The sequence below is a fragment of the Physeter macrocephalus genome, chromosome 4 (genome assembly GCF_002837175.3).
Source record: "Physeter macrocephalus isolate SW-GA chromosome 4, ASM283717v5, whole genome shotgun sequence".
NCBI classification, from domain to species: domain Eukaryota; kingdom Metazoa; phylum Chordata; class Mammalia; order Artiodactyla; family Physeteridae; genus Physeter; species Physeter macrocephalus.
Window position 1 is genome coordinate 141041225 of NC_041217.1, and position 23760 is coordinate 141064984.

The window sequence follows — 23760 nt, forward strand, 5'->3', positions numbered from 1 at the left end:
CAGAGATCCTAACAGGTCTGCCCAAATTTGGTCAGCATTCTCTCTCACCTCAAGTCTTTGGCCTCTTGCAGGTTGTTGGATTTGGGAAGTACGAGCCGGAAGAGGATGGTACCCCTTCCGGTGAGGATTCAAACTCTTCTTGTGAAGTGATGCAGCTAACCTACCTGCCAACCTCTCCTTTGCTGGCAGATTGTACCATCCCCGTTATTGATATCAGGGCTTTCACATCAAGACTTAACCTTCTCCCCTACCATAAAATAGTCAAATAAACTGCAGTCTCATTGGCCTGAAGCACTGTGTATTTAAAAGTGTTTTTGAATTTTATGAAGTTAGTTACACTACTACTGCCTTAGGGCTTCCACTGAATTTTTGCACTGGCATCATAGAATTTGTCCCCGCTCCGCCCCTCCTTCTGTTGTGACTAACAAACAAACAAACCAAGGGTTACTATAGCAGCTGCAGAGAGAAATTAGCAGGTGGGCCAATGTAACCAAAAAGCTTGCAGGAGCCGTCTGAGACACCCTGGCCTGTCCTGGTCCTCTCAGATTGAGAATCCAGTTCTGTATGACAGGCTTCAGAGGCCCTATGTAATTGATGTTTTCTTAGTACCTAAATGCCAGGTGCTAATACTAATACCTGTGTTGTTGTTTTTAATGTATTTAAAAATAAAGGTAATTCTGTATTGCCCTTCAGAATGAGCCATTTGCTGCTGTGGCATTCCTTTTATTATATTTTGTTTCGGTGTGGGGTGGGGATCTGAAAAATAAACATTCTTCCCAAATTCTCTAAGGCAATAAAATATTTTTGGATAAAATGTCGGTAGCCCTATGTGTACTACTTGAGAGTTAAATTAAAACTTGCGAATAGCATTGTGGGGGCTAAAGACAGAACACAGAGCCTAAGGAAGGAAAAGGATGGACCCCTTCATTACTTCAAGAGTCCCTGTAAAAAGCTAGCTCCTGTATTCAAGGCTGCCAAATAACTGGGTTCAAGTTTAATCATAAAAATAATAAAAGAAACACACTAAAAAAAAAAAGTTGGAAAAATTACTTTATGAAGCCTTAGAAGCACTGAGTATAATTAAACTGTAGTCCAGAGTTGGATACAATTTAATAGTAGTTCAATTCCAAAATAAAAGTTATTGTAGGTGAGACCATGAAATTTCCTAACATGGTTTTAATACATTGTGCTAAATTTTCTAAAACTCAGAGGAACCAATATTTACAGTAGATGGCATATTTATGAAAAATCTGGCATCACCTATATTATATATATGTATATATGTGTGTGTATATATGTATGTGTGTGTGTGTGTATATATATATATATATATATATATATATATATATATATGAATGACCCAAGATTATATGAACTAGGAAAAAGATGTTGTATATCTCAACAGCAATACTAGAGTGCAGAGTTTGAGACTGGGATTTATAACGTGGGATTTGGAAAAGGAGCAGACATCTTGTTTTCAAAACCTGAAGTTTTTCTCAAGACCGAAGTCAACACTGTAACTGCCACAGAACAGGAAAAAGGGAAGCTTTTCTCGCTTTAATTGTTCATCTGCATCAGAAAGTCCAGTATCCCTGAGATAGGAACCACTGCAATAAGAAAGGGAGTGAATAGGTTCTCCCAAAGGAAGACTTGTTACTTCATTATGCCTCCTGCCCAGGTCACCAGGAGCACACCTTGCATTTCCCAACCTAATGCTTGGCAGCAGCACCGAGACGTTTCAGTAATGGTTCATCATAAACCCAGCATTCTCCATCTTCATGAAATAACTATAGGAGAAAAAGGGAGAATTCAGTTACACACTTGCTCTGTACTTCTATAATATCATACCTTTAATTATGTGCTCCCCCTTCCCCAAACCCTGAAATGAGTGTTCATCTTGTTCATCACCATGCTTACTCGGTACTTCAGTATTCACTGAAATGAACAAATGAGTTACAGCTCAGGGAACAGCAGTAGGGAGACTGAGGCAGGCTTCCAAAGCAAGCTTACCCTTGTCTCCCACTGAATTTCCTTTTCCTTCCTTTCTCGGGCTTCTGCCCTTTGTCTTTCTTCAAGTCTATGCTTGGCTTCAGTTGCTGCATCAATGTCTCTGATTTTTAAGTTGAAAGTGACATCCTTCCAAAGGCTAAAGAAAAGAAGTGAAGGTGCTAATAAGTACTTGATGGACAGAGGAGTTAGCAGTCTTGAGAATGAAAGGCTAGATCCATCTAGAATATAACATAACTACAGTACAAGTCAAATGGCTTTAAATGCTGTTGTTCACAGACTATAAATCTTCGGCTGACACCAGGGCACTGGAGTAAAGAACAGAGAAGTGGTCTCAGAAGATTCCACTGCTAGTTGTCAAAGGCGGAAATACAGGATGGGCAGATAGCTGGATATATGGTTAGGACAACAGAGGAGAAAAAACAGCTGAGACTGGGATTCCACTTCTGACTGTACCTCTAACTAGCGATGCAAGCTTGGGGCTGTCAGTTCACCTCTCTAGGGCTTCAGTGTCCCTAAGTATAAACCAAAAGGGGTATATAGCAAGATCAGATCAGAGGAGCCGAGAAGTTCTATTTCATGAAGACTCCCCTGGAATTAATAACGAAATCTGGGAGAAGCAGTTTAAATACAGAGAATAAGGGTCAAGAGATGCACTGCAGAGGCTTAAGGCGGGGTAAAAGATTTGGCTTCCTCTCAAGGCCTGGAAAATGATAACTAGACAAGTCTGGTCCAAACAACACTTTAAAGTGAAGACTCCTAGGAACCAGAAAAGTAGATATCCTAAGATTCCCCTTGTGTGAGTAGCAAAGCATAAATGTCTATAGAGTTCCACTTGTAACTATGAGCAGGCAGTCCAGGCAAGCAGACTGTTAACAAGTTAAAGACACAGGCAGGGTTATAATTTGTAAGGTCTTCTTCACTTAAGAAATCCCCTAATATGCTAAACAAAGAACTTTAGTGCATGATTCCTCATACCACTAAAAGATCCTGATTTTATTGTACAAATGGAAGGGGGAAAAATTATGACATTTGAGACTACTAGAAAATTGAATACCAATTAGATATTTGATGATATTAAGGAATAACTGATTTTTTAAAAAGTACAATGATGATATTGTGGCTGGTGTTTTTTGTGTTTTTTTGAAAAAGTCACTTTACAGATACATACTAAAATACTCAGAAATGGTTTTTAAAAAGTTTCTTGCAAACAAAAAAAGACCCTAGGGAGTGTGCGATGGAGACACAAGAGGGAGGGGATATGGGGATATATGTATTACGTATAGCTGATTGACTTTGTTATACAGCAGCAACTAACATAACAATGTAAAGCAATTATACTCCAATAAAGGTGTTAAAAAAAATACACTACCAGATGTAAAACAGATAGCTAGTGGGAAGCAGCCACATAGCACAGGGAGATCAGCTCGATGCTTTGTGACCATCTAGAGGGGTGGGATAGGGAGGGTGGGAGGGAGACACAAAAGGGAGGGGATATGGAGATATATGTGTATGTATAGCTGATTCACTTTGTTATATAGCAGCAACTAACACAACAATGTAAAGCAATTATACTCCAATAATGATGTTAAAAAAAAAAAAGAGAGACCCTAAAGATGTTTTGATATATATATATATGATCTCAGTTGGGACCTCACTACCATCTCTTATAAGCCATAAAGATGGTGATAAGTCAACATACACTCTATACTTATTATATGCCAAGCATCATACATAGGCTCCATGTTTTTCTCATTTAGTTCTCACAACAATGCTGAGGTAGTTCCCATTTCAGGAAAGAAGGCAGAGAGGGTAGCTTATAGTCATGGTTACAATGCAAGTGGTGGAGCTCCACAGGAACCCAGGCATTCAAACTCAGTCTGTGCTCTGTTACACCCTGCTATACACTATGCCTGGCCAATAGCAAGAGCACTGCTGCAATAGCTCTAGTTAGTCATCTCCTTACCAGCGGGATTCGTACTCATTCTGATCTTCCAACTTCCTCACTTTCTTCTTGATTATAGGCAACTTCTTGGTATCTATAAAAACTACATTTTCCTAGAAAACAGAAGAGGTAGATAGATGTTTTATTGTTCACACTGTTCTAGAAGGAAAAGTCAACTCTTCCCATTAACAGATTTAATCATGAAATCCCACATGTTAGTGATGTAGACAATGAATTCCATATGCAATCTTCAGGCTGAATTATAATTGTTTAAGTCTTGGTAAAGGCTGAATTCAACAGACAGTTTCAATGTGGCTATGTGCTACATGCTTGGGATGTAATCTCTTGGAGAGCTAGACAACTAATCCTAAAGTTAAGTACTCTGAAGTGCTTTTTAAATTTCAAATTCTCTGAGTCCAAAATCCAATTCATTGGCTCCTCCAGTTAATGCCATACCACCTCCCTCCTACCTTAATTAGGTAGTTTGCAAGTTCCTTGAGGGCAAGGACTATCTTACTCATTTCTGTATCCCTGGTACCAGGCAGTTAGTACATTTCTTAGACAAAATCAAACTGTGTATATACAAACACACATGAGTTAATAGTTTAGCACCTCATTTTATTTATAAACACACATACCATACATTCTAATGATATAGCTAACATTTACTAGGTGCTTACTATGGTGTCAAGCATTTTTTTTTTTCATATATTATTCTTGAGTATTTTAAGGGGAGAGAGGAAAGTAAAAATCATTCTACTACCTGTACTGCTAGGTAAGAGGTGGGAGAAGGAAAAGGCTTGCCCTGAAGAGCTGGCATTAGAGCTCATCCTGGTTAAATTTCCAGATGAAGGAAGCCAGAGTAAGGGATGGGCTACGATTCAATGAAGCCTGAAACAAGTGGCAAAACACAGGTTCTTACCCCTGTTGAGTATTTTGCATACATTACACCATTCCATTCCCCTTCAATTGAGCAGAAAGACTTCTTGTCATTTGGAGAACTAGATTAAAAAACAAAAACAAAATAACACAAACATTTGTGTTAGTCTCAAACTGAAATTTCTCTACCAAAGAATCTTGTTAGTGTGGCCTACCTACACAGAGCAGAACACAGAAGAGCAACTGTGAAGTCTTTGGTGAAGGCAGCTTAATAAAACTGGGTTTCTCAGAGCCAACTATAAGAATGAGGGCCCTAAAGAAGATGCTAATAGATTCAAGATCCCAGAAACTGTGGGCATGAGATGCACTAGGTGCTGGGACCACGGCAAACTAGGGACAGTCCCTGCCCTTGAGCTGTTCACAGTCTAGTGGGGAGACACTGCCATTGAGATTCTGGGTGGCAAGTGCTGTGGTGAATTCAGGCGAGCACTGGAGACCAAGGGCAACACTGCTAGGATGAGGGATAGAGAAGGCTTCACTTAAGGATACAATGCTGGAGACCAGGCTTTTATCTTCAGGCTGAAAGGGACCTCTGGGTCAAATGATTTTACCTCTTTTCCTAAGCAAGGATCCCTTCCTCAGAAGCCCCAACAGGTTTTACTTGGACATGACAGTGATGTGTATGACAGGTACGGAACTTAGAAGATAAGCATTACAACAAAGGACAGATTAGGAAGGGCAAGGCATGGACATAGAAGGAGGTTAGGAGGTCAGAAAGAGAAAAATACACAGGGTAGAGGGATGAAGTTGCTATCAGTAGACTGAAACTTGCTTCCTCTATGACTTGCTGCTTTGTGTGAAGGAGGACAAAGGGAAAGAAAAACGGTAGGATTCCAAGTTTAGAAGGTTATTGTGCAGTGGTTCTCGAAGTATGGTCTGGGTTGGGTAGGAAGGAAGAAAAGCGATCAGGTAGGGACCTGTGCCCCTGGTAGGAACAGGGGGAAAAAAAAAAAAAGTATGGTCTGGGGACCCCTGGGGCTTCCCCAAGACCCTCTTAGGTCAAAACTATTTTCATAATATTTAGACATTACCCTAATTTGAAAAGCCCACCAAGCACTCTTCCAGAAGGCAGTCTTTCTATTATACGTTGCTGTGACTGGCCAAAAAATCTGCTAGCAGTTCCTGTTGGTGCTGGTTGGTTGCCTCTAAGGAATTCTGAGAAGCAGGCCCACCCAGGTCTTTGTTCTGGACATCCTATTTCCCCCACCTGCCTATTTTAGGGGAGCAGCCGCATTATCGTGGTGACTTGTGCTATCCCCTAATCCCTGCCCGTATTTTCTGACTGCAATAGTATTTTGGGTTTTACAGGGATCCTTAGTAAACATCTTGTGTTCGTGGTCCCGTCCTGCCCTGCTCAAGATTTTTTTGGATGCTGATTCTGTCATCCAAATTAAATTATCTCCCTAAAAAACTGGTTAACGAATCCTGTGTCTTCCATCTGCAACACTGTTCCCAATAAGGCCTTTGAGGTCAGAGAAAGTCCTACAGATTTTCCTCTTCTAGGCAGGCTCTAAACCACCCAACTGACTGTACCCACACAGCACAGCTGTCTTCATCTGATCCTAGAGTGTCAAACAGAACCAAGCAAAGATGTGATGGTTACTGTTTTTCCCCAGCAAAGGCACAGAAAAAAGGACTATGAGGGCTTTGAGACACTTCGGTGGGAGTCACAGGGTCTACTGTATGGGCTAGCTCATGGTCCAATCCAGCAATAATGAGTCAGGCACCCATAATCTGGGTTAGCTAGGAGATCCAGGAAGACTCTTTCAGTGCCCCATTTGCAAGTCAGGTTCCTAGGAAGGAAATCCCACCAATGACCTCAGGTTGTTCTGAACCCAGATTTTAGGTCTCCTTCTGAGATGGGATTTTAGGAAGAGACGTGATACACAAGATGTGAAGTAAGTTTACAAAGACAGAACCATTAAAATGGTCAATTCCTGATGGAAGTTACAGTTCAAGACAAAAGGAAAAGTATTTCAGAGAAGCAGAAGCACCGAAGCAGAAAAACAAAATACCTACAAAATCTCAGCAGTAACTCTGTGCTTCTTGCCCCCATAGAAAGGTTTAGTGTGGAAGACGATATTGGCACTATAGCCAGTCTTGGAACAATTAATATTGCATTCTCCGCCTAGTTCCACCCAGGGCACTGTGAGGATAGACCTGCAAAATCAAAAGTTTCAGGTAAGGCTGACAGTTCAGAGGAAAGAAAGGAGGGGCACAGCTTAAGGAACAAAGGAACAGCAGGGTCTGCTACTTGCTAATCAGAGGAATGCACACAGCTCTACTTGCCTTCCATAACCATTGGGGAATGTGAGAATGTAATGTTCATCATGGTCTAGACACGAGACACAGCCTGTGGAGACAAGGGATGGAATTTCAGCTAAGTAGTTGACAGAATCCCCATTCAGTTTAGGGAAAATCAATCTTGCATCCCACCCCTGCTCTCACCCCCAATACACATGCTTCCCTGCAAACAATGACATCCAAACTGGCTTTCTGGGGCCATTTACTCTTACTAGATAGGTGTCCAGCACATATTAGAATGACATAAAATTCTCCTATTAACACTGTAGTCCACCAAAAGCCCAGACTTACCCTGTCCTATGTTGTGCACCCCAATTGACATCCCAAGGAATTTTGATTTGGTCCAGATATGAGCATTGAATTGTATCTTCTTGTTAAAACACTCAGCATAAAAGGCTGAAACTGAATAGAAATTGTTTTCAATTAGTGCACTACATAGCCATAGTCCCCTCTCCAACTCCATTAACCCAGAGAAAAAACTGGCTGCACGGGGAAAATCCTTTACCCCTCAAAGAACAGCCTTGAATGTAGTCAGGAATTACCCACCTGCCTTTTATACCATTTCCCCCAATGCAAGCAACCATTCAGGACCATGTGGGCAGGAACTTCCCTGAACCATGAGGCTATGACCAATCCCAGAGGCTTAAAAACAAAGGGTCTGTCTGTTCTTCTGGTCAGCAAGCATGTTCCTGCCCCAGCCCCAACCTGGGCCCATCCAGTATTACCAGACTTAATGCTGCATCCAGCAAATAACACAGGAGGACACACCTTCTTTCCACTATGCCAGGAATATACTGTGCAGAAACTACATCTTTTTTATATAAACTGTCTTCAGAGTTGCTGGGATCGCTAGAGCACAGCTCATGCTGTGAAAGATGACTTCAGAAGCACTAAAAGGTGGCTTCTCAAATCCCTTCTTTTTATATATAAGTAAGCAGTGAAGCCTAATAGAATCTTTGGAACTTATACCAGGAACAGATATGAGGAACCAATCCTCAGAGGACTGGGAAGATACAGGTGGCCATAAAACTGACCATATGGGCTTCCCTGGTGGCGCAGTGGTTGAGAATCTGCCTGCCAATGCAGGGGACACGGGTTCGAGCCCTGGTCTGGGAAGATCCCACATGCCGTGGAGCAACTAGGCCCGTGAGCCACAACTACTGAGCCTGCGCATCTGGAGCCTGTGCTCCGCAACAAAGAGAGGCTGCAACAGTGAGAGGCCCGCGCACCGCGATGAAGAGTAGCCCCCACTCGCCGCAACTAGAGAAAGCCCTCGCACAGAAACGAAGACCCAACACACCCATAAATAAATAAATTTAACAAAAAAACCCCTGACCATACAGTGGCCTCAGTTATGGAGCTCTTTATGACCCTCTTTAGACAGAACAGTTTGAAAGTGGCTACTGCCGAGGAGCTCTGTAACTTACTGGGTGGATGATGGGAAACCTGCTCAGCCACGAATGTTACGCTATTCTTGGAAACCCAGGGAACTGGTCCTTCTGAAACTAGCTCCTGCAAGTAAATATAACATCATTTTCTTTTGATGTGGAAACAAATGACAGCACAGAGAATCTAATAACCGGAGTCTCTGCCTCCCAAGGTGGTTAACTGCTCCCTCCTCTACACACCCAAAACATCTCATATATACTTCTCTTGTGGCACTTATACTACTGGAATTACTGCTTTGTGTCAGTCTCCCTAAGTCTCTCTGACTAAGACATTATTGAAGGCAAGGACCACGTGCCTAACTCAGGGCCAGGCCTGGCACAGAACAGGGACTTATCAATGTCTGCAATATGAACAAGAACAGACACATTGCTTCCGTCTTCAGGAAAGGACTACATGTAATGTGTCATTCAGAAAGGGAAAAATACAGAGAGTTATTTTTAAGGAGAGATTATTATGTGAAGGCCACTGTGGGCCAGGGGCTTATTTTTTTCACCCCTAGAGGCCTTTTAGCATTTATTTGGGTCTTCCATGTTGGTTGTTTTCCTCAAATCAACCCCCAAATGTTGGAGCCCTGTGGCGCAGGTCTCAGTTAACTATTCTTCTCTAGATGTCTTCCTAGATGATTTCATCTAATCCCAGGGATTTAAGTGCCTTCTAAATACACTAAAATCTCTGAAAGCCCCGTCTCCATCCTAGACCTCTCTCTCCCTGAACTCCAGACTCTTAAATTCTAACTCCCTACTTGACAGTTCCACTTACATGTCTAACAGACCCCTTATACTTTATATTTCAAATTGGAGTTCTGGATTTTTCCCTCCCCAAATCCAATCTTTTCCTCTTTAGTAGATGGCACCAACCAACTGCTGAAGCCCACAAGCAAGGATTCATCTCTGACCGTCCCCTTTCCCTCACCTTGCCCAAATCCATCTAACAGCTCTGCCTCCAAAATATAGCTTGAATCAACCATGTCTCTCCTGGAATAATGCCAAAGCCTCCTCAGTGGTCTCCTTGCTTCTATTTGCCCCTTTCCAATTCATTTTTCACAAAATAATTATAATGACCTTTTCAAAGCAAAAATGAGTTCCTGATAAGCCATAAAATTATCATTATGGTCCAAGAGGACTTTGCATGATCTGATTTCTAAATTTCTATCCTCATCTCACGCCACTCTTTCTCCTTGCTCACTGTGTTCAAAATATGCTGATCCAACAACACTGTTCTTCTACGGGTGATAAACATCTTTTGATCAGTGCCTTTACCATTATTATCTGCCTCCAAATAAAATGAAATCTTGAATCAGTACACTAAAAGCTAAGTACTAAGTATCTAAATACTAAGGTAATTTAAAATGTCAGTGGAGAACTCACCACATTCTCTTCAGTATCATTTGGTAATGTCCAGTGACAGTGAAAGATCTCACCCAGAATGGGGTTGTATGGCTTTTTGGCAACTGATCCTTTCCTTCCTGCATGAAAGGCTGAGAGGTACCATTTTACAACCTGAACCATTCGGTCTCTGGCATCCTTCTGGTCACTAATACTGCAAGGGAGAAAGACAAAATTTAACACCCTGTTTTCTGACAGCACCCTCAACATGGTCCACCCTAAGCCAGGCTAAGAGGACCCAGTACCAGAAGCTACTTCAGTCTCTTTTTAAAAACTGAAGTATAATATACATAATTAAACACACTAGTCTTAACTGTTTGGTTTGATGAATTTGAAAAAATGCTTAAGTCCATTTAATTAATCACAATGCAATCAAGATACAGAACATCTCCATTACCCCCAAGTTTCCCCATCCTCCTTTCCAAGCAATCCCCAACCCTTACCCTGAGGCAAACACTGTTTCTGGTTTCTAAGACCATTAGCATTGCTTGTTCCAGAACTTCATACTTATAAGTGAATGGTTTAACTGCCAAATAGTTGGAGATTTTCTGGATATATTTCTGTTATTGATTTCTGATTTAATTCTTTCATGATCAGTGAACATATTCCATATGGTTCCAGTTATTTTCAATTTATTAAGTCTTCCTAGTATATGGTCTATCTTAATTAATGTTCCATTTACACTTAAAAAGACTGTTATACAAATTGTTTGGTAATGTTTTAGAAAAGTCAATTGGACCTTCTATAGCTTCACTGATTTTCAGAGGGGTGGGGGGAGGTGCGTGCTGCTCAATCAATTCCCGAGGGAGGAATTTCCAACCTTGATTGTATACTTGTCTATTTCTCCCTTCAGTCAATTTTTGCTGCATATAGTTTGAAGCTGTTTTACATATTTAGGATTATTATTTATTCTTGATAAATTGACTCATCATATCATATGAAATATCCCTACTTGTCTCTGCTAATATTTCTTGTCTTAAAAAATACCCTTTGATACTAATACAGTGACACCAGCTTTGTTATGCTTAGTGTTTTGCATGGTATATCTCTGTCCATCCTTTTAACTAATCAGTGTCCTCATATTTAAAGTCTCTCTCTTGCAAACAGCGTACAGATGAATCTTGCTTTTTTATCCAGTCTTATAATCACTGTTCTCTTAAATAGAGCATGTATGCTATTCACATTTAGTGTAATACTGATATAGTTGGGTTTAACTCTATCATCTTGGTATTTTTCTATTTGGCCTCTTTATTCTTTGTTCCATTATATTTCCTTTCCTCCTTTTTGGGGAGTTAGAATTTTCAGAATTCCATTTAATCTTATCTATTGGCTTTTTAGCTGTACTTCTGTGTTTTTTATGTGATTCTTCCAGGGACCTCATAGCTTAAATTCTCATACATTAAAAACTATCCTTAAACCTCAAATCTATATCTAATGAATAACTGGTACTTTCCATTTACTTACATTACCAATAAATACTTACATTTTATTTGTTCAATTTTGTATGAATTTAAACAGTGCCATAGCTATTTGAATTTCTGCCCTTTGGGAATTGGTTAAATGGGTCTCTTAAAATCTTCATTAAGAAGGTATGTATCAATGTCATCCAATGTGCCCACCCACTGTGAAGCTTCAGTAAACCACAGTCCAAGGCCCAGGAATGCAATCAGAAAAGACGGGTTAGAACACCCTATTACAAAGAAAATATTGCTGCTACCACTGAAAAGCAATGTGAACCCACTCACCTCCTCATAAATCAATCCCACCTTTAGATTAGCTCTGTCCTTTATACATGTATCTAATATTGCAAGCTTTGTATTTGAAATTTATGAATCAGGCTATACTCTGGACACTGGACTACAAAATCCTCAAAGGCAGACACTGTGACTCTTTCCCTTTCCAGCTCATAACAAAGTGCGTGGCAAACAATAGGTGCTTTAGAAAGGTTTGCTAAACTCGGACAACTGAAATTCATTGGATATAGTGTAAATAATTTAACAGTGATTACCAATTCCTGGATCAAATAAGATCCTAGCCTTGGCTCCGTAAATCCTAGCTACCTTAACTGGCACTCAAGATTTTTTGAAGTGTTTAACTTGGTTGCCTAACAATATCACCGCCAAATAATCTAAGCAAACAGGCTTCTAATACAAACGAAATATTCAATTCCACTTTTCCCCAGAAATGTCTGAAAGGCAAAGGGATCCATCTATCCTGCCAAGGCTGAAAGCTAATGGGTAAAGTCTTTAAAAAATTGGAAACTACTATATTGAGTCAAATACCTCACAAACAGGTCCGGATGTGCAAAAAAGTCTGCATACATTTCTAAAAGAGATCTTCTTTCAAGAATAAATGTTGGAAGAACTACCTGAAAAACATACATATTTGACCCTTGAGGATCAAATTCCACTACAGATAAACAGATTGCTGAACCGCTTAAAAAAAAAAAAAAGAAGTAAATGAAACAAAAAACTCATTCCTATCATAGTAACACCCACCAAGTACTGCCCAGGCATGCTTCTGATACCTACTTCTCAAACTGTTCTGATTCAGAATGCCCATTAACCTGCCCAACAGATGAAAAACAGAGATTTTGAATGTTCAAATGTCACCGCCTCTTTGCAACCTCCCTTTAGCTCCCTGAATCAGTGTAACAACAACTACTCAGTAGCAACCCTTTGATACCTATATGACCTTCTGAAGTATCACAAACACATTATCTTACTAAACTGTACAACAATCCCGTTAAGAAGAAATTATCATCCTTATTTTACAGTGGAGAAAAATGAAGCTCGAAAGGGTGAAAAATTTTCTCACCGCTCTGTTATTCAGTGGAATTCAAACTCGGGTCTGTCTGGTTATGGGGGTGGTGCAGGGCCTGCTCACTTCCCCTCTATCATCGTAGGCGCACTAGGGAACTTATCTGCTTATGGGTCTGTGTCCGCAAATGAACAATGAGCTCCTAGAATGCAAGGGCCATACTTATTTCTACTTGCATCTTCAGTTACTATCCCCAAAGTAAGAAAAATTTAAATAAGTAACTGAAGGAATAAACAAAATGAAGAAGAGAATAAAGACGGGATTCAACAAACTCCTTCATCATGGGGCTGAGCCCATGAAGAAAAATGCTGAGGGGATGGGAATGTGGCAGAGAGGAAAGTAAAGAAGAAATTGGAAAATGAAGAAAAAGGATAAGATAGATTAGGATTAACCAATTAAAAAAGGAATGAAGGCATAGTTTTTGAAATGTGTATCAGATTAGATATTATACATTGTGGAAGTAGCACATCACAGTAAGTAAAAATTCCTTTAAATGTAGTAATTACTGTATATCCGCTATATTCAAGATCGTGTGGTAAATGCTATGGAGGCAGCAAAGGTTAAGTATGAGAGAATAATACCAGCATTTAAATTTTAGGTAGAATGTGATAAAAATCATACAAGAGATGCTCAAGGTACCATGGAAATTTAGGAAAGGCAAAGATCATGTTGTTTGGAGAACCAGAATGAGGGCAAAGTTTGGAAACAACTTATTGAGGTGGGGTGCTAAAGAAAAGCCTTAGAGAGTAGGCTATAAGAGACAGAGGGAAAAACAGAAGAACAAGACATGGAGATTGGGGGGGGGCGGGGGGAGGGCAGAAAATGAGTGTGACAGGGACTGACCAGTGGACCAGTATTGCTGCGTATATAAAGAGGAATAATAGAACACAAGCTTGAAAAGAAAAACTGTGGTTCTAACATTTAGAATGTCTATTATCAGGCTCCAGACTTTAAATGTTCCACAGAACATGTATGTTCATAGTATACATATGCTTAGATTGTCAAGTAAGCTTGGTGCAATTTCCTACCACTCTTGGAGAACACAGAGATTCTAAATCACTAAGTAAGACTGCTGAAGAACAAGACAGGACTAAGTATCTTAATGTATAAACAGCTCTTGCAAATCAACAAGAAAAAGATTACTATTGCCAGTAGAATAATGAACAAAAGAACTTAACAGGCAATTTGAAAAAGAAGAAATGGCCAAAAACCATAAAATTTGATTTGATGTGTAACCAAAAAAAAAAAAAATTTTTTTTCCCTCCCTACTTATAAGTTTTCTTAAGAACTCTCATTCAACACATCTTCTTCAGTGTTTTTAGCACTATACTGATGCATGCCATTATGTCAAGCTGCTGGAACACTGATAAAAGTGAGCTGGGTGAGGTTGTCTTAAACCTGCGTTCAAGTACTTATTTTGTCACTTCTTAGGTGTGAGGAAGCCCTGGAAAATTAATTCAACCTCTGCAAGTTTCTGTAAAAGGAGGATAATTATATGCCTTGCTTAAATCTTAGGATTGTTTTGAAGACCAAATGAGGTAAGTGGGATGTGAATTTATAGTATTTCCAAACACTACAATGTATTTGGAAAATAACTCTTTATAGAAAATATTTGAAGTGAGAAAGTATTTTTATAAATAGGAAAATGAGATACAAATTTAAGGCATTATTGTCATAATACTTTGGAATGCACAAGGGAATCAAGATTTCAGAATCTGCTGGCAATCATAGCCATTTATGCCAATAAAGATTTCTAAAATAGCTAATTTGGCAAAAATTAAACGTTTAGTGGCTCCAAACCCAAACCTGGACTATCTGGCAGAGGAAATTATGTGAGGCAAAAATTACACACTTGATTGTGGCACACACTTTTGGTTGCCTATGTACATCTCTACTAACAGAACTTTCATTCAGTTCAGGTTCAGGCTATAGGTTGTCCTGAGAGTCACAGGGCCCTCCCAGATCTCAAGGGGTGAATGTGGATTAATCTAAACCAATCATTTAACCTCCTTTACCAGTGACTGGTTTAGGCGTGCACACCTGCCTAGTTCTGGCCAAGGAGATTAAATTGGCAGTTTGATGGGCCACTGTTGTTATATGTTCTCCCTATTACAACAACAAAATTCATGAAAAGAATTATTTTTCTGCCTCGACATATTTGCATAAGGATGTGATGACTGGAAGTGCAGCAGTCATTTTGCAATGATGAGGAGACAGGTCTGAGTGTGAATGTCAGCATGCTAAGGATGGCAGAGCAGAGAGACTGAAGGAACCTAGGTCTTTTCTCACATTGTTGACCCACTACGAATTAGTCAATCCTGGAACTGCTCTACTCTGGACTTCTCATTACATGAGATAATAAACCTAGCATTGTTCAAGATACTGTTAGGTGGGTCTTCTATTACTGAAGACCAAAACCAACCAAGGTAGAAGATGTAGAAAAGAAATATATTATAAATGTCAACATCTAAAATTAAGCTGTATCTTTCAAATGTGAAGTTACAATTCTGCTCCAGCAATTATGCAATCAATCTAATGATCACTGAAAAAATTCTGAGGGCAAGCTCCTGCAAATAGTCTCTTACCTAGAACTTTCCCAGCAAGTATGTTTGTTGCACAAATTTTCCATTCTTATTTAGATTTGGGAAAAACTTTTATTATAGACACTTACTAGAAAGTATTATGGATTAGTTTATAGATTTTGAAATCTATGACCAGATTAGAATCTCAGTTCTGCTGCTTAAATAAGACTTAGCCAAGTTACTTGATCTCTATGAGCTTTATTTTCCTCATCTATAACACCTAACTTTGCAGTGCTGTGGTGAGAATTAGGTAAAAGGATGAGGCTTTTAGCACAGTGGCGGGGATATACGCAGGCACCTATACACCAGTCTCCTACATCAATCAGGTATTCTGTTTAGAGTGCCAGGTTTAAATTCAAATTCAAATCCAGAACCACAATAATTATATGGCTCAACATGTGTCATACAGTTTTCCACTCACTACCTGTTCCATTCCTTACAACAATCCTGTAAAGTAGGTCACTGTATGTCCATTTTGTATATGAGAAACCCAAAGATCATAGAGAAAGGGACTTGCTCAAGGTCACACAGTTTGGTAACAGCTGAAGTAGGATGTAAGCACAGGTCCTCTAACCCTGAGATCAGAACTCTGCTCATTTTGATTCCATGCACACTACACTGCTTTAGGTTTTGTTCAGACTACTAACCAAGCCCAATACTATTCCATGCTTGCCCCCAATAAAATCCAAATCATAATCTATACAATCCATATGTACTATCTCTGTGAAATTATCCTAGCTTTACTTATTTCATCCATTTATAAAAATTTTCAGTTTACTCAGGTACATATATATTAATTCATAACAAGACAAAAGTACAAAGAGAAGTTATGTCATTATACTACATTTGCAGACACACTCACCATATGATCACTGAGAATCTACATATACGCATTAAGACTAACAGCAAATACTAAATTTGATTCTTACCTTAGTAAGATCCATTCCAAGCCTAACCTGTGACAACAGATGCATGATAACACTCTTGTGCTCTTCCACCGACCCTGCCTCCCCTTCATCATCTCTATCATCATGTGAATCGAAAAGGTCTAAAATAAAACAGATCTTCTTAGACTGGTGTTAAACGGGGCCAATGTGTGCTGTTACCAAGTATTACACATTTTTTTTCAAACAAAGATTTTTAAGGAAAAAAAGGTAAACTCTCCAAGGCTGCTTACCAGCATCACTTGTTCCATTGGACATGGAAGAATTAAGTGATTCCGTGGTATCTGGGCGCTTTAGACTATTTCCTGAGCTGCTGTGTGTCAAGACTGAGGCAGATCCAGAGGAACTAAAAAAAATTAATTACTTTCTTAAGCTTTTTAAAAAAGCAATTTAAAATCATAGTAAGATACCAATCTATTTAAAACCAATATATGCAGATAGCTGACAGAAACTAACTAGACCCTTAAAGTTAGCTGGTTACATACATACACACATACATGCTTTCCAACTCTCTCCCCATCAGGCTCATGTTTTCTGCATGGTGTATGCTCAACCAAGCCATGATGAAAGGCCATGAAAAATTGGTAAGATTTTGCCTCTGCATGTAAGTTTAAAACTAGAGTTCATTTTCCAATTTTTTTACTTTACATAAATGTAGGTATGTCATAATTCTTGGCAACCATTTCTAGAACCTCAAAACTGGTTAAGTCTATTAATTAGCCTCAGAACGATGTCTATATTTTTGAGATCCTTTGATAAAAGCCCACACTGGTAATAACACCCTTCCCAGTCATTAGAAAATTATATTTGAAATTAAAAAATAAAAAAGCATATTACTTTTTACAAGTAAATTTATGGTAAGAGGTATTATGAACTGATTAACAGGGTCTAAAAAAGATTCCTCTATTTTATTATTACAGCTATGATCATAACTTACCCAAGACTGGACTTTTACATTAACAAAAGAATGATCAAAATTTACTTATTAAGGGTAAAAAGAGAAACCAAATTTCTCATACTGCAGATATTATTTATAAAATGGTACACACAAAAGTCTTTTATTGCAAATTTATAGGTGCAAAACACATTATATATTCTAATTTAAACATAGTTTGCCCTGATTACTTACCTTCTTTTGATTTCTTATTTAATAATAAGCTTGATTTTTTTTAAAGAGTAGTTTTAGGTTCAGAGCAAAACTGAGCAGAAAGTACAGAATTCCCATACGTGCAACCTCCCTACTATCAACATCCTGCACGAGAGTAGTACGTGTGTAACAGCTGATGAACCTACATGACATGCCATTATCACTCAAAGTCCATAGTTTACAGTAGGGTTCACTCTTGGTCTTGTACATTCTATGGATTTTGACAAATGTAATATAAGTATCCCCCACTGTAGTATTGCAGAGAACAGTTTCATTATCCTAAAAATCCTCTGTGCTCTGCCTATGTTAGAACATTAGAATATAGAACATATGTATTCTAATTTAAACATAGTTTGTCCTGGTTACTTGCCTTCTTTTGATCTATTTTTCAAAAATCCTTAGGTAACTAAATAGTGCTACTTTGATAATTTAGTAGTGTACATCACAAGGTACTATAACTAATGTCTACCTCACCAGTTTTGAGAGCCAATGGAAAATATGAGTAAAAGAACGAGATAAGAGAAATCAAATTATCATTAAATAAAAGAGCTGCATAAAAATTATCTTCAAAAAGTTTTGTGGCTCTTTGCTACATCATCAAAATAGAATCAATCTTTTAAATCAATTGATCTAAAAACCTCAGATTCTTTAAAATATGTATCTTATTTTAGATTCCAAACATCAGAGATGAATTTATGCTGCACTTTTCCTCTGACTCAGGTTAGAAACCATGTCTGGGCCAAGTGAAACGCTCAATAAAGCTCAAAATGGAAAAAAATGGGATAAATTCTCATTTAGCCATTTCATAATTTACCCCGTTCAGGACAAAGGATTTAAAGACTATAGTTACAAAACAAGAGCAACACTGACAAAAATGACATGCATACAGGAAAGGTTTATCTGCAATGGGCTAACTTGCACAGAATTAAATCATAAGATCATAAATAAACTAAACCGAAAAAGGTACAGCTCTGAACTTAATTATAACAACAGAATCCAAAATCTTATTGAGTACCTTGTATGTGCCAAACATTGTATATGTTCATCTCCGTAACAATCTAACCCTAAAAGGGAGACATGATTATTCTCATCATACACAGAGGCTCAGAGGTTCAATGACTGGACAGAGGTCACACAACTGGTAAGTAGTGGAGCCATTTCAAGTATATGTCTGGCTCCAGAGCACAAGTTCTTTCCCACATGCACTTTCATCTAGTTTATAAATGTGCAAAACCCAATAACATAGTTCACACAGAAGTTATCATTACTACAGGTCTTTAGAAACTGAACGGTGAAAGGACTTAAGTTTTCAAATGGTCTTCTGTCAGGGAGAGAAACTGTAGATAGAAACTTGACCCGAGAGCTAGAAAACTAGTGGTAGCAGCTGATGACCAGCAGGTGGCACACAAGCTCAATGCCTACAGAGGCCAGGCAGAGAGCATAAATATGTGAATAGGGCCGGATTATAAAACAATAGAGACCTGGCACTAGCATACTCAATTTGAAGGGATTTAAAGTTCCATTTAATGGGAAAATGTATATCTGAATCACTTTGCTGTACACCTGAAACTATCACAACATTGTTAATCAACTATACTCCCATTAAAATAAAAATTTTAAAACAAAAAAATCAACAAACACTGTGCTGGCCAAATAAAACATCTGTAGTCCCTACTAGTTTGGGAATCTAGATTAGGGCATAAAAGGAAAGAATGAAATTGAAGGAGGAAAGGAAGCCTGAGTGGGTGAGCTGGACAAAGAATTTAACTCTGGATCCCTTCAAACAGGAGGTTCATAAACTGTGTATTTGTTACGGGATGGGTAGTGGGAGAGCATAGAGAAGGAAGCTTACAAGGAGAAAAAAGAAACGCCTATGAGCCTGAAGGTAACTTTGTAGATATGCCTATTACAGGTACAACAGGTAAGCATTTAAAATTTATCTATTTCAGAAAAATTTCAGGAGAACCCCTAAAACTGGGGCCAGAGATTGACTATCTGTGATGTAATAAGGAGGCTAACCACATTATTATCAGGCTTTTACTGAATATAGTTATAGGCTTCTAGAGGACAGATGATCCATTTTGATATGCAATTGTACTTTGTTTCGAATAATAGCTAATGTTCGAGACTGTCCTTAATTCTGTTTAAAGAAAAAAATGATTTAACACTTCAAAAATAAATAATAACCTTTACTTTGGAATTTTCTTCCAAATGATTTTCTTTTAACCTCACTATCATAAAAAATATTTTAAAAATTAAAGTGAAATTTCTATTGGCAAACTGCTAATAAGGGTCTTGTAATAGTTTATTTCCCTACATACAAACACTGAGAAACCAACATGCTAAACCAAACCCTTTCTGCTAAACTAGCCTTCTTTAATTGGGGGCTCAAATCTCTTTTCCTTAAGTAAAGTCTCACGTCTTAACAGTATGTATTCACCTAATCACATATATTTTACTTTACCAACATTCAAAATCTGAATTTGACCTACTATGTAACAAAACTTCCTGAATTAATATCATCATTTTCCTTATAAATTTTGAGATTCTGAATAGTTACAGTGCAATTATATATGATACTGTATTTCTCAGTTCATGTGCACACTTAAGAGAACTGGAGTGCTGGGTCATATGGTAGTTCTATTTTTAGTTTTTTAAGGAACCTCCATACTGTTCTCCCAGCAATCCCACTACTGGGCATATACCCTGAGAAAACCATAATTCAAAAAGACACATGTACCCCAGTGTTCATTGCAGCACTATTTACAATAGCCAGGACATGGAAGCAAATGTCCATCGACAGATGAATGGATAAAGAAGATGTGGTACATATATACAATGGAATATTACTCAGCCATGAAAGGAATGAAATTGGGTCATTTGCAGAGACGTGGATGGACCCAGAGTCTGTCATACAGAGAAAAGTAAATCAGAAATTGAAAAACAAATATCATATATTAACGCATATATGTGGATTCTAGAAAAATGGTATAGATGAACCTATTTGCAGGGCAGGAATAGAGATGCAGACATAGAGAATGGACATGTGGACATGTGGGGGAAGGGAGGGTGGGATGAACTGGGAGATTGGGACTGACATATATGCACTACCATGTGTAAAACATATAGCTAGTGGGAACCTGCTGTATAGCGCAGTGAGCTCAGCTCAGTGCTCTGTGGTGACCTAGATGGGTGGGATGGGGGTGGTGGAGGGAGGGAGGTACAAGAGGGAGGGGATATGTGTATACATGTAGCTGATTCACTTTGTTGTACAGCAGAAACTAACACAGCATTGTAAAGCAAATATACCCCAATTAAAAAAAAATTGTTATCTTTAAAAAAAAAAAAAAAAAGAGAGAGCAAAAGAAATGGAGTGCCACAAAATATTTCTTACTAAAAGAAACGAAGGTTCAAGGTCTAAGTTTAGCTGATAGTACTTAGCTTGCAAATTCACATATAATCATTTCCAAATTTGTACTGTATTTCAAAGCAAACCCCAAGCTGTAACACTAGCACCGACTCCTGAGATGGCAGGAGACTTGCAAAAAATGCCCAACAAAAAGTAAACCAACTACATCTACAACAAATATAAGAACATTAAAGCAAATAAATGTTAATCTGCTTTCTATAACAGCTATCACTTACTGCGCACTTATTATACATGCCAGACATCATCATAGTAAGCACTTGACATTATTCTCATTTAAATGTTCACAATGACCCCTTGAAGTTGAAACTATTAGTATCCTCATTTTACAAACAAGGAAACTGAGGATGTCATAGGTTAAATAACTTGACCAAGATCACACAGCTTAAAAGCAAAACAGATTTAGAACCTATTCTTTTCTAAGATTCCAGAATCCAAAGTCTAACCAAAGCAACCTATGTACCAGCAGGGCTAAAAAGTATTTTGCTTATTGGCTATCATGTAAGTGACTTGACATGTAAAGGCCTTTTCTGTACAATGGAACATACCTAGCTTTGATTTAACAGTGTAAAATAGGTCAAACATTTCCTAATGAGAGAAAACCTATCATCAATATCTGCCAAAATCTGCCTACTTAGTATCTCTGGAGTTCACGTGCTTCCCTCCATTCCTATGCTATGACCTTAGCTCAGGTTATCAACATTTCTCAAGTTTCTATACAGTTTTGCCTGGTCTTCCTACATGTAATGCATCCCCACTGCATTCGATTCTACACAATTCACGCATATCTATTTTTCTAAAATGCAGACCTGACCAGCAGCTGCCATCACTTGTGAGAAAATGTTCAAAATTCATAAAGGGCTAAAAGGACCCTTTCACGACCTGGCCCTTGTCAATCTCTTCTGTATCTTCTTAACCACTCCCCACAACTTATGCTACAGCCACACTCAGCCATGCTCAGTAGCTTACAGCTCCTCAAAGAAACCAAGCTCCCGTTGCCTCCAGGCCTTTCTTATTAGGGTTCCATCTCCATGAGAAAAACACTTTGCATTTCCCCTTCCTCTTCTCACCCCCATGTCCCTTCTCTCCCTACTCATCCACATCTCACCATGGATCACATCCCCTCCCTCCTCTGTGAATCCTTTCTTGACTTCTCAGGACTTCAAAATGCTCCCATTCTTTCTGCACTTACTCTTACACAGAATATTTCCCACTGGATTATAAAAATTTGTTTTTCCCCCAATAGACTGTAAGTTCCCTGAGGGCAGGGACTGGCTCTTTATTCACCTCCACCTAGTATAGTGCCTGGCTTATAGGCACCCAAATATCTCTACTCTATACAAAACAAGTAACGGTAACCTCCTCTTATGTGAGTAATACTTCCTAGCTTACTCACTTTCATTTGACCCTCTCCTAATGTTGTCTCTATAGAAATAAGGCCCAGAGTTAATGAACAATACTGGCGTGTTACCACAACTGATGCAAAATTATACCATTTGAATTAAATCAGGAGTAAAATCACTATTCTCACAGAACTAGCTTTGCTCAATAAGCCAATTAAAAATAAGCTGTCTTTTTTACTTTTTCCAAATAATAATTTATAAAGGAGTCTGTCATTAACACCAGTCTCAAAATCAAATTACATTTTTAAAAATCAGGAGTCATTTCAATACATAGTTAGCTCATCTACTTACTCTATTAAGTGCTTTGGGGATGAGCCACTCTGATGGAATTCATCCGCATCATAGAATTCATCTTCACTGCTAGAATAAGAGAACTCTGGGACTGTGTTTGGAGACAAGTTGACATGGCTTGGAGAAGTTAGACTGCTACTAGGTGGTGAGTGCCCACTGCCTAGGAAGTTAAAAAGTTTTTAATTAAGGGACAGTGTTGGTAATAGAAGGGAAGAAATTAGGGAGATGGGGTCAAAGCAGACCTTTCTAAAATCAAAAAAGAGTTAAGTTGGTAGAAGTCCCTAGACTATCTGTAAAGAAATCAACATTTAAACTAGACAAAGAAAAAGGCAAATCGCATTATAGAATGGGACATAGCCTTTTAAATAAATGAAAAAATACTATGTCCCCATCTGTAATTAGGAAGGGAGTTCTTTTGATTATATCACACTGTGTGAGTTAAGGTATTAGAAGTCCCATAGTAGACACCAGTACCAACGGGAAGCCAGAGCTCTTATTTTATACTATAGATCCAGATACCTTAAAAATGCAGCAGTGAGCCAACAAGAATACAAAGTGGAAAGAATATCAAAAACCACATGAATGTTAAAATTTTGTTCAGGATATCACATTCATATTAGTCAATATGTTTTGGCAATCATGTGCAAACACGAAAGCTGGGAACACTTACCATTCAAACTCCTCACCTCTTTTCTACCTAAGTTTAAGTCAGGTTGCCCAGAGCCCAGGGGCAGAGAAAAAGAGAGGGCTACTATGGGAAGCACATGGAAAAGGAAAGAACCAGGAGGAACATCTTTCTATTCCTAAACAGTCTAATTAAGGAAATAGAAACTAATGGAGATCCAGAGAAAGAATCTCTGTGATAATCATCTGGTTCACAGTCTAGTAATAAAAAGTAACAATAAAAGTATCAAACAGAACAGTGAAGTACTGAAAGTAATTTAACAAGTATTTATTGAGCAGATATCTAAGGGCTCTCAGGCAATTTATGCCAAACTGCTACAGATGCCTGGTGGAGATTAAAATTAAGTCACTGCTGGCAATATAAAAGCCAAGGCCTCAGTTCTAGAAGGAAATGAGAATAGCAGCAGTAAAAATGAATCCAGAGCCATCCATG

General features: G+C 38.6%; 2 protein-coding genes across 11 annotated transcripts in view; one reads left to right on the forward strand and one right to left on the reverse strand.

Annotated features, from left to right (window-relative positions):
- NRDC (nardilysin convertase) overlaps window positions 1–807 on the forward strand; it is a 97122-nt gene extending 96315 nt beyond the window's left edge. For all 3 annotated transcript variants that reach the window (XM_028489398.2, XM_007129214.3, XM_007129215.4), the window contains one exon: window positions 72–807. In XM_028489398.2, coding sequence (XP_028345199.1) covers window positions 72–269 — 198 coding nt within the window. In that variant the 3' untranslated portion in view covers window positions 270–807. The remainder of the gene's footprint in view (window positions 1–71) is intronic.
- A 735-nt stretch (window positions 808–1542) lies between these two features.
- OSBPL9 (oxysterol binding protein like 9) overlaps window positions 1543–23760 on the reverse strand; it is a 176755-nt gene continuing 154537 nt past the window's right edge. For all 8 annotated transcript variants that reach the window (XM_024119634.3, XM_024119635.3, XM_028489401.1 and 5 more), the window contains 13 exons: window positions 22644–22803; window positions 16609–16721; window positions 16361–16479; window positions 12312–12397; window positions 10012–10183; window positions 8623–8707; window positions 7487–7597; window positions 7181–7244; window positions 6911–7051; window positions 4875–4953; window positions 3974–4065; window positions 2011–2146; window positions 1543–1787 (listed from right to left, as the gene is read on the reverse strand). In XM_024119634.3, the coding sequence (XP_023975402.2) occupies window positions 1710–1787; window positions 2011–2146; window positions 3974–4065; window positions 4875–4953; window positions 6911–7051; window positions 7181–7244; window positions 7487–7597; window positions 8623–8707; window positions 10012–10183; window positions 12312–12397; window positions 16361–16479; window positions 16609–16721; window positions 22644–22803 (1436 nt within the window). In that variant the 3' untranslated portion in view covers window positions 1543–1709. The remainder of the gene's footprint in view (window positions 1788–2010; window positions 2147–3973; window positions 4066–4874; window positions 4954–6910; window positions 7052–7180; window positions 7245–7486; window positions 7598–8622; window positions 8708–10011; window positions 10184–12311; window positions 12398–16360; window positions 16480–16608; window positions 16722–22643; window positions 22804–23760) is intronic.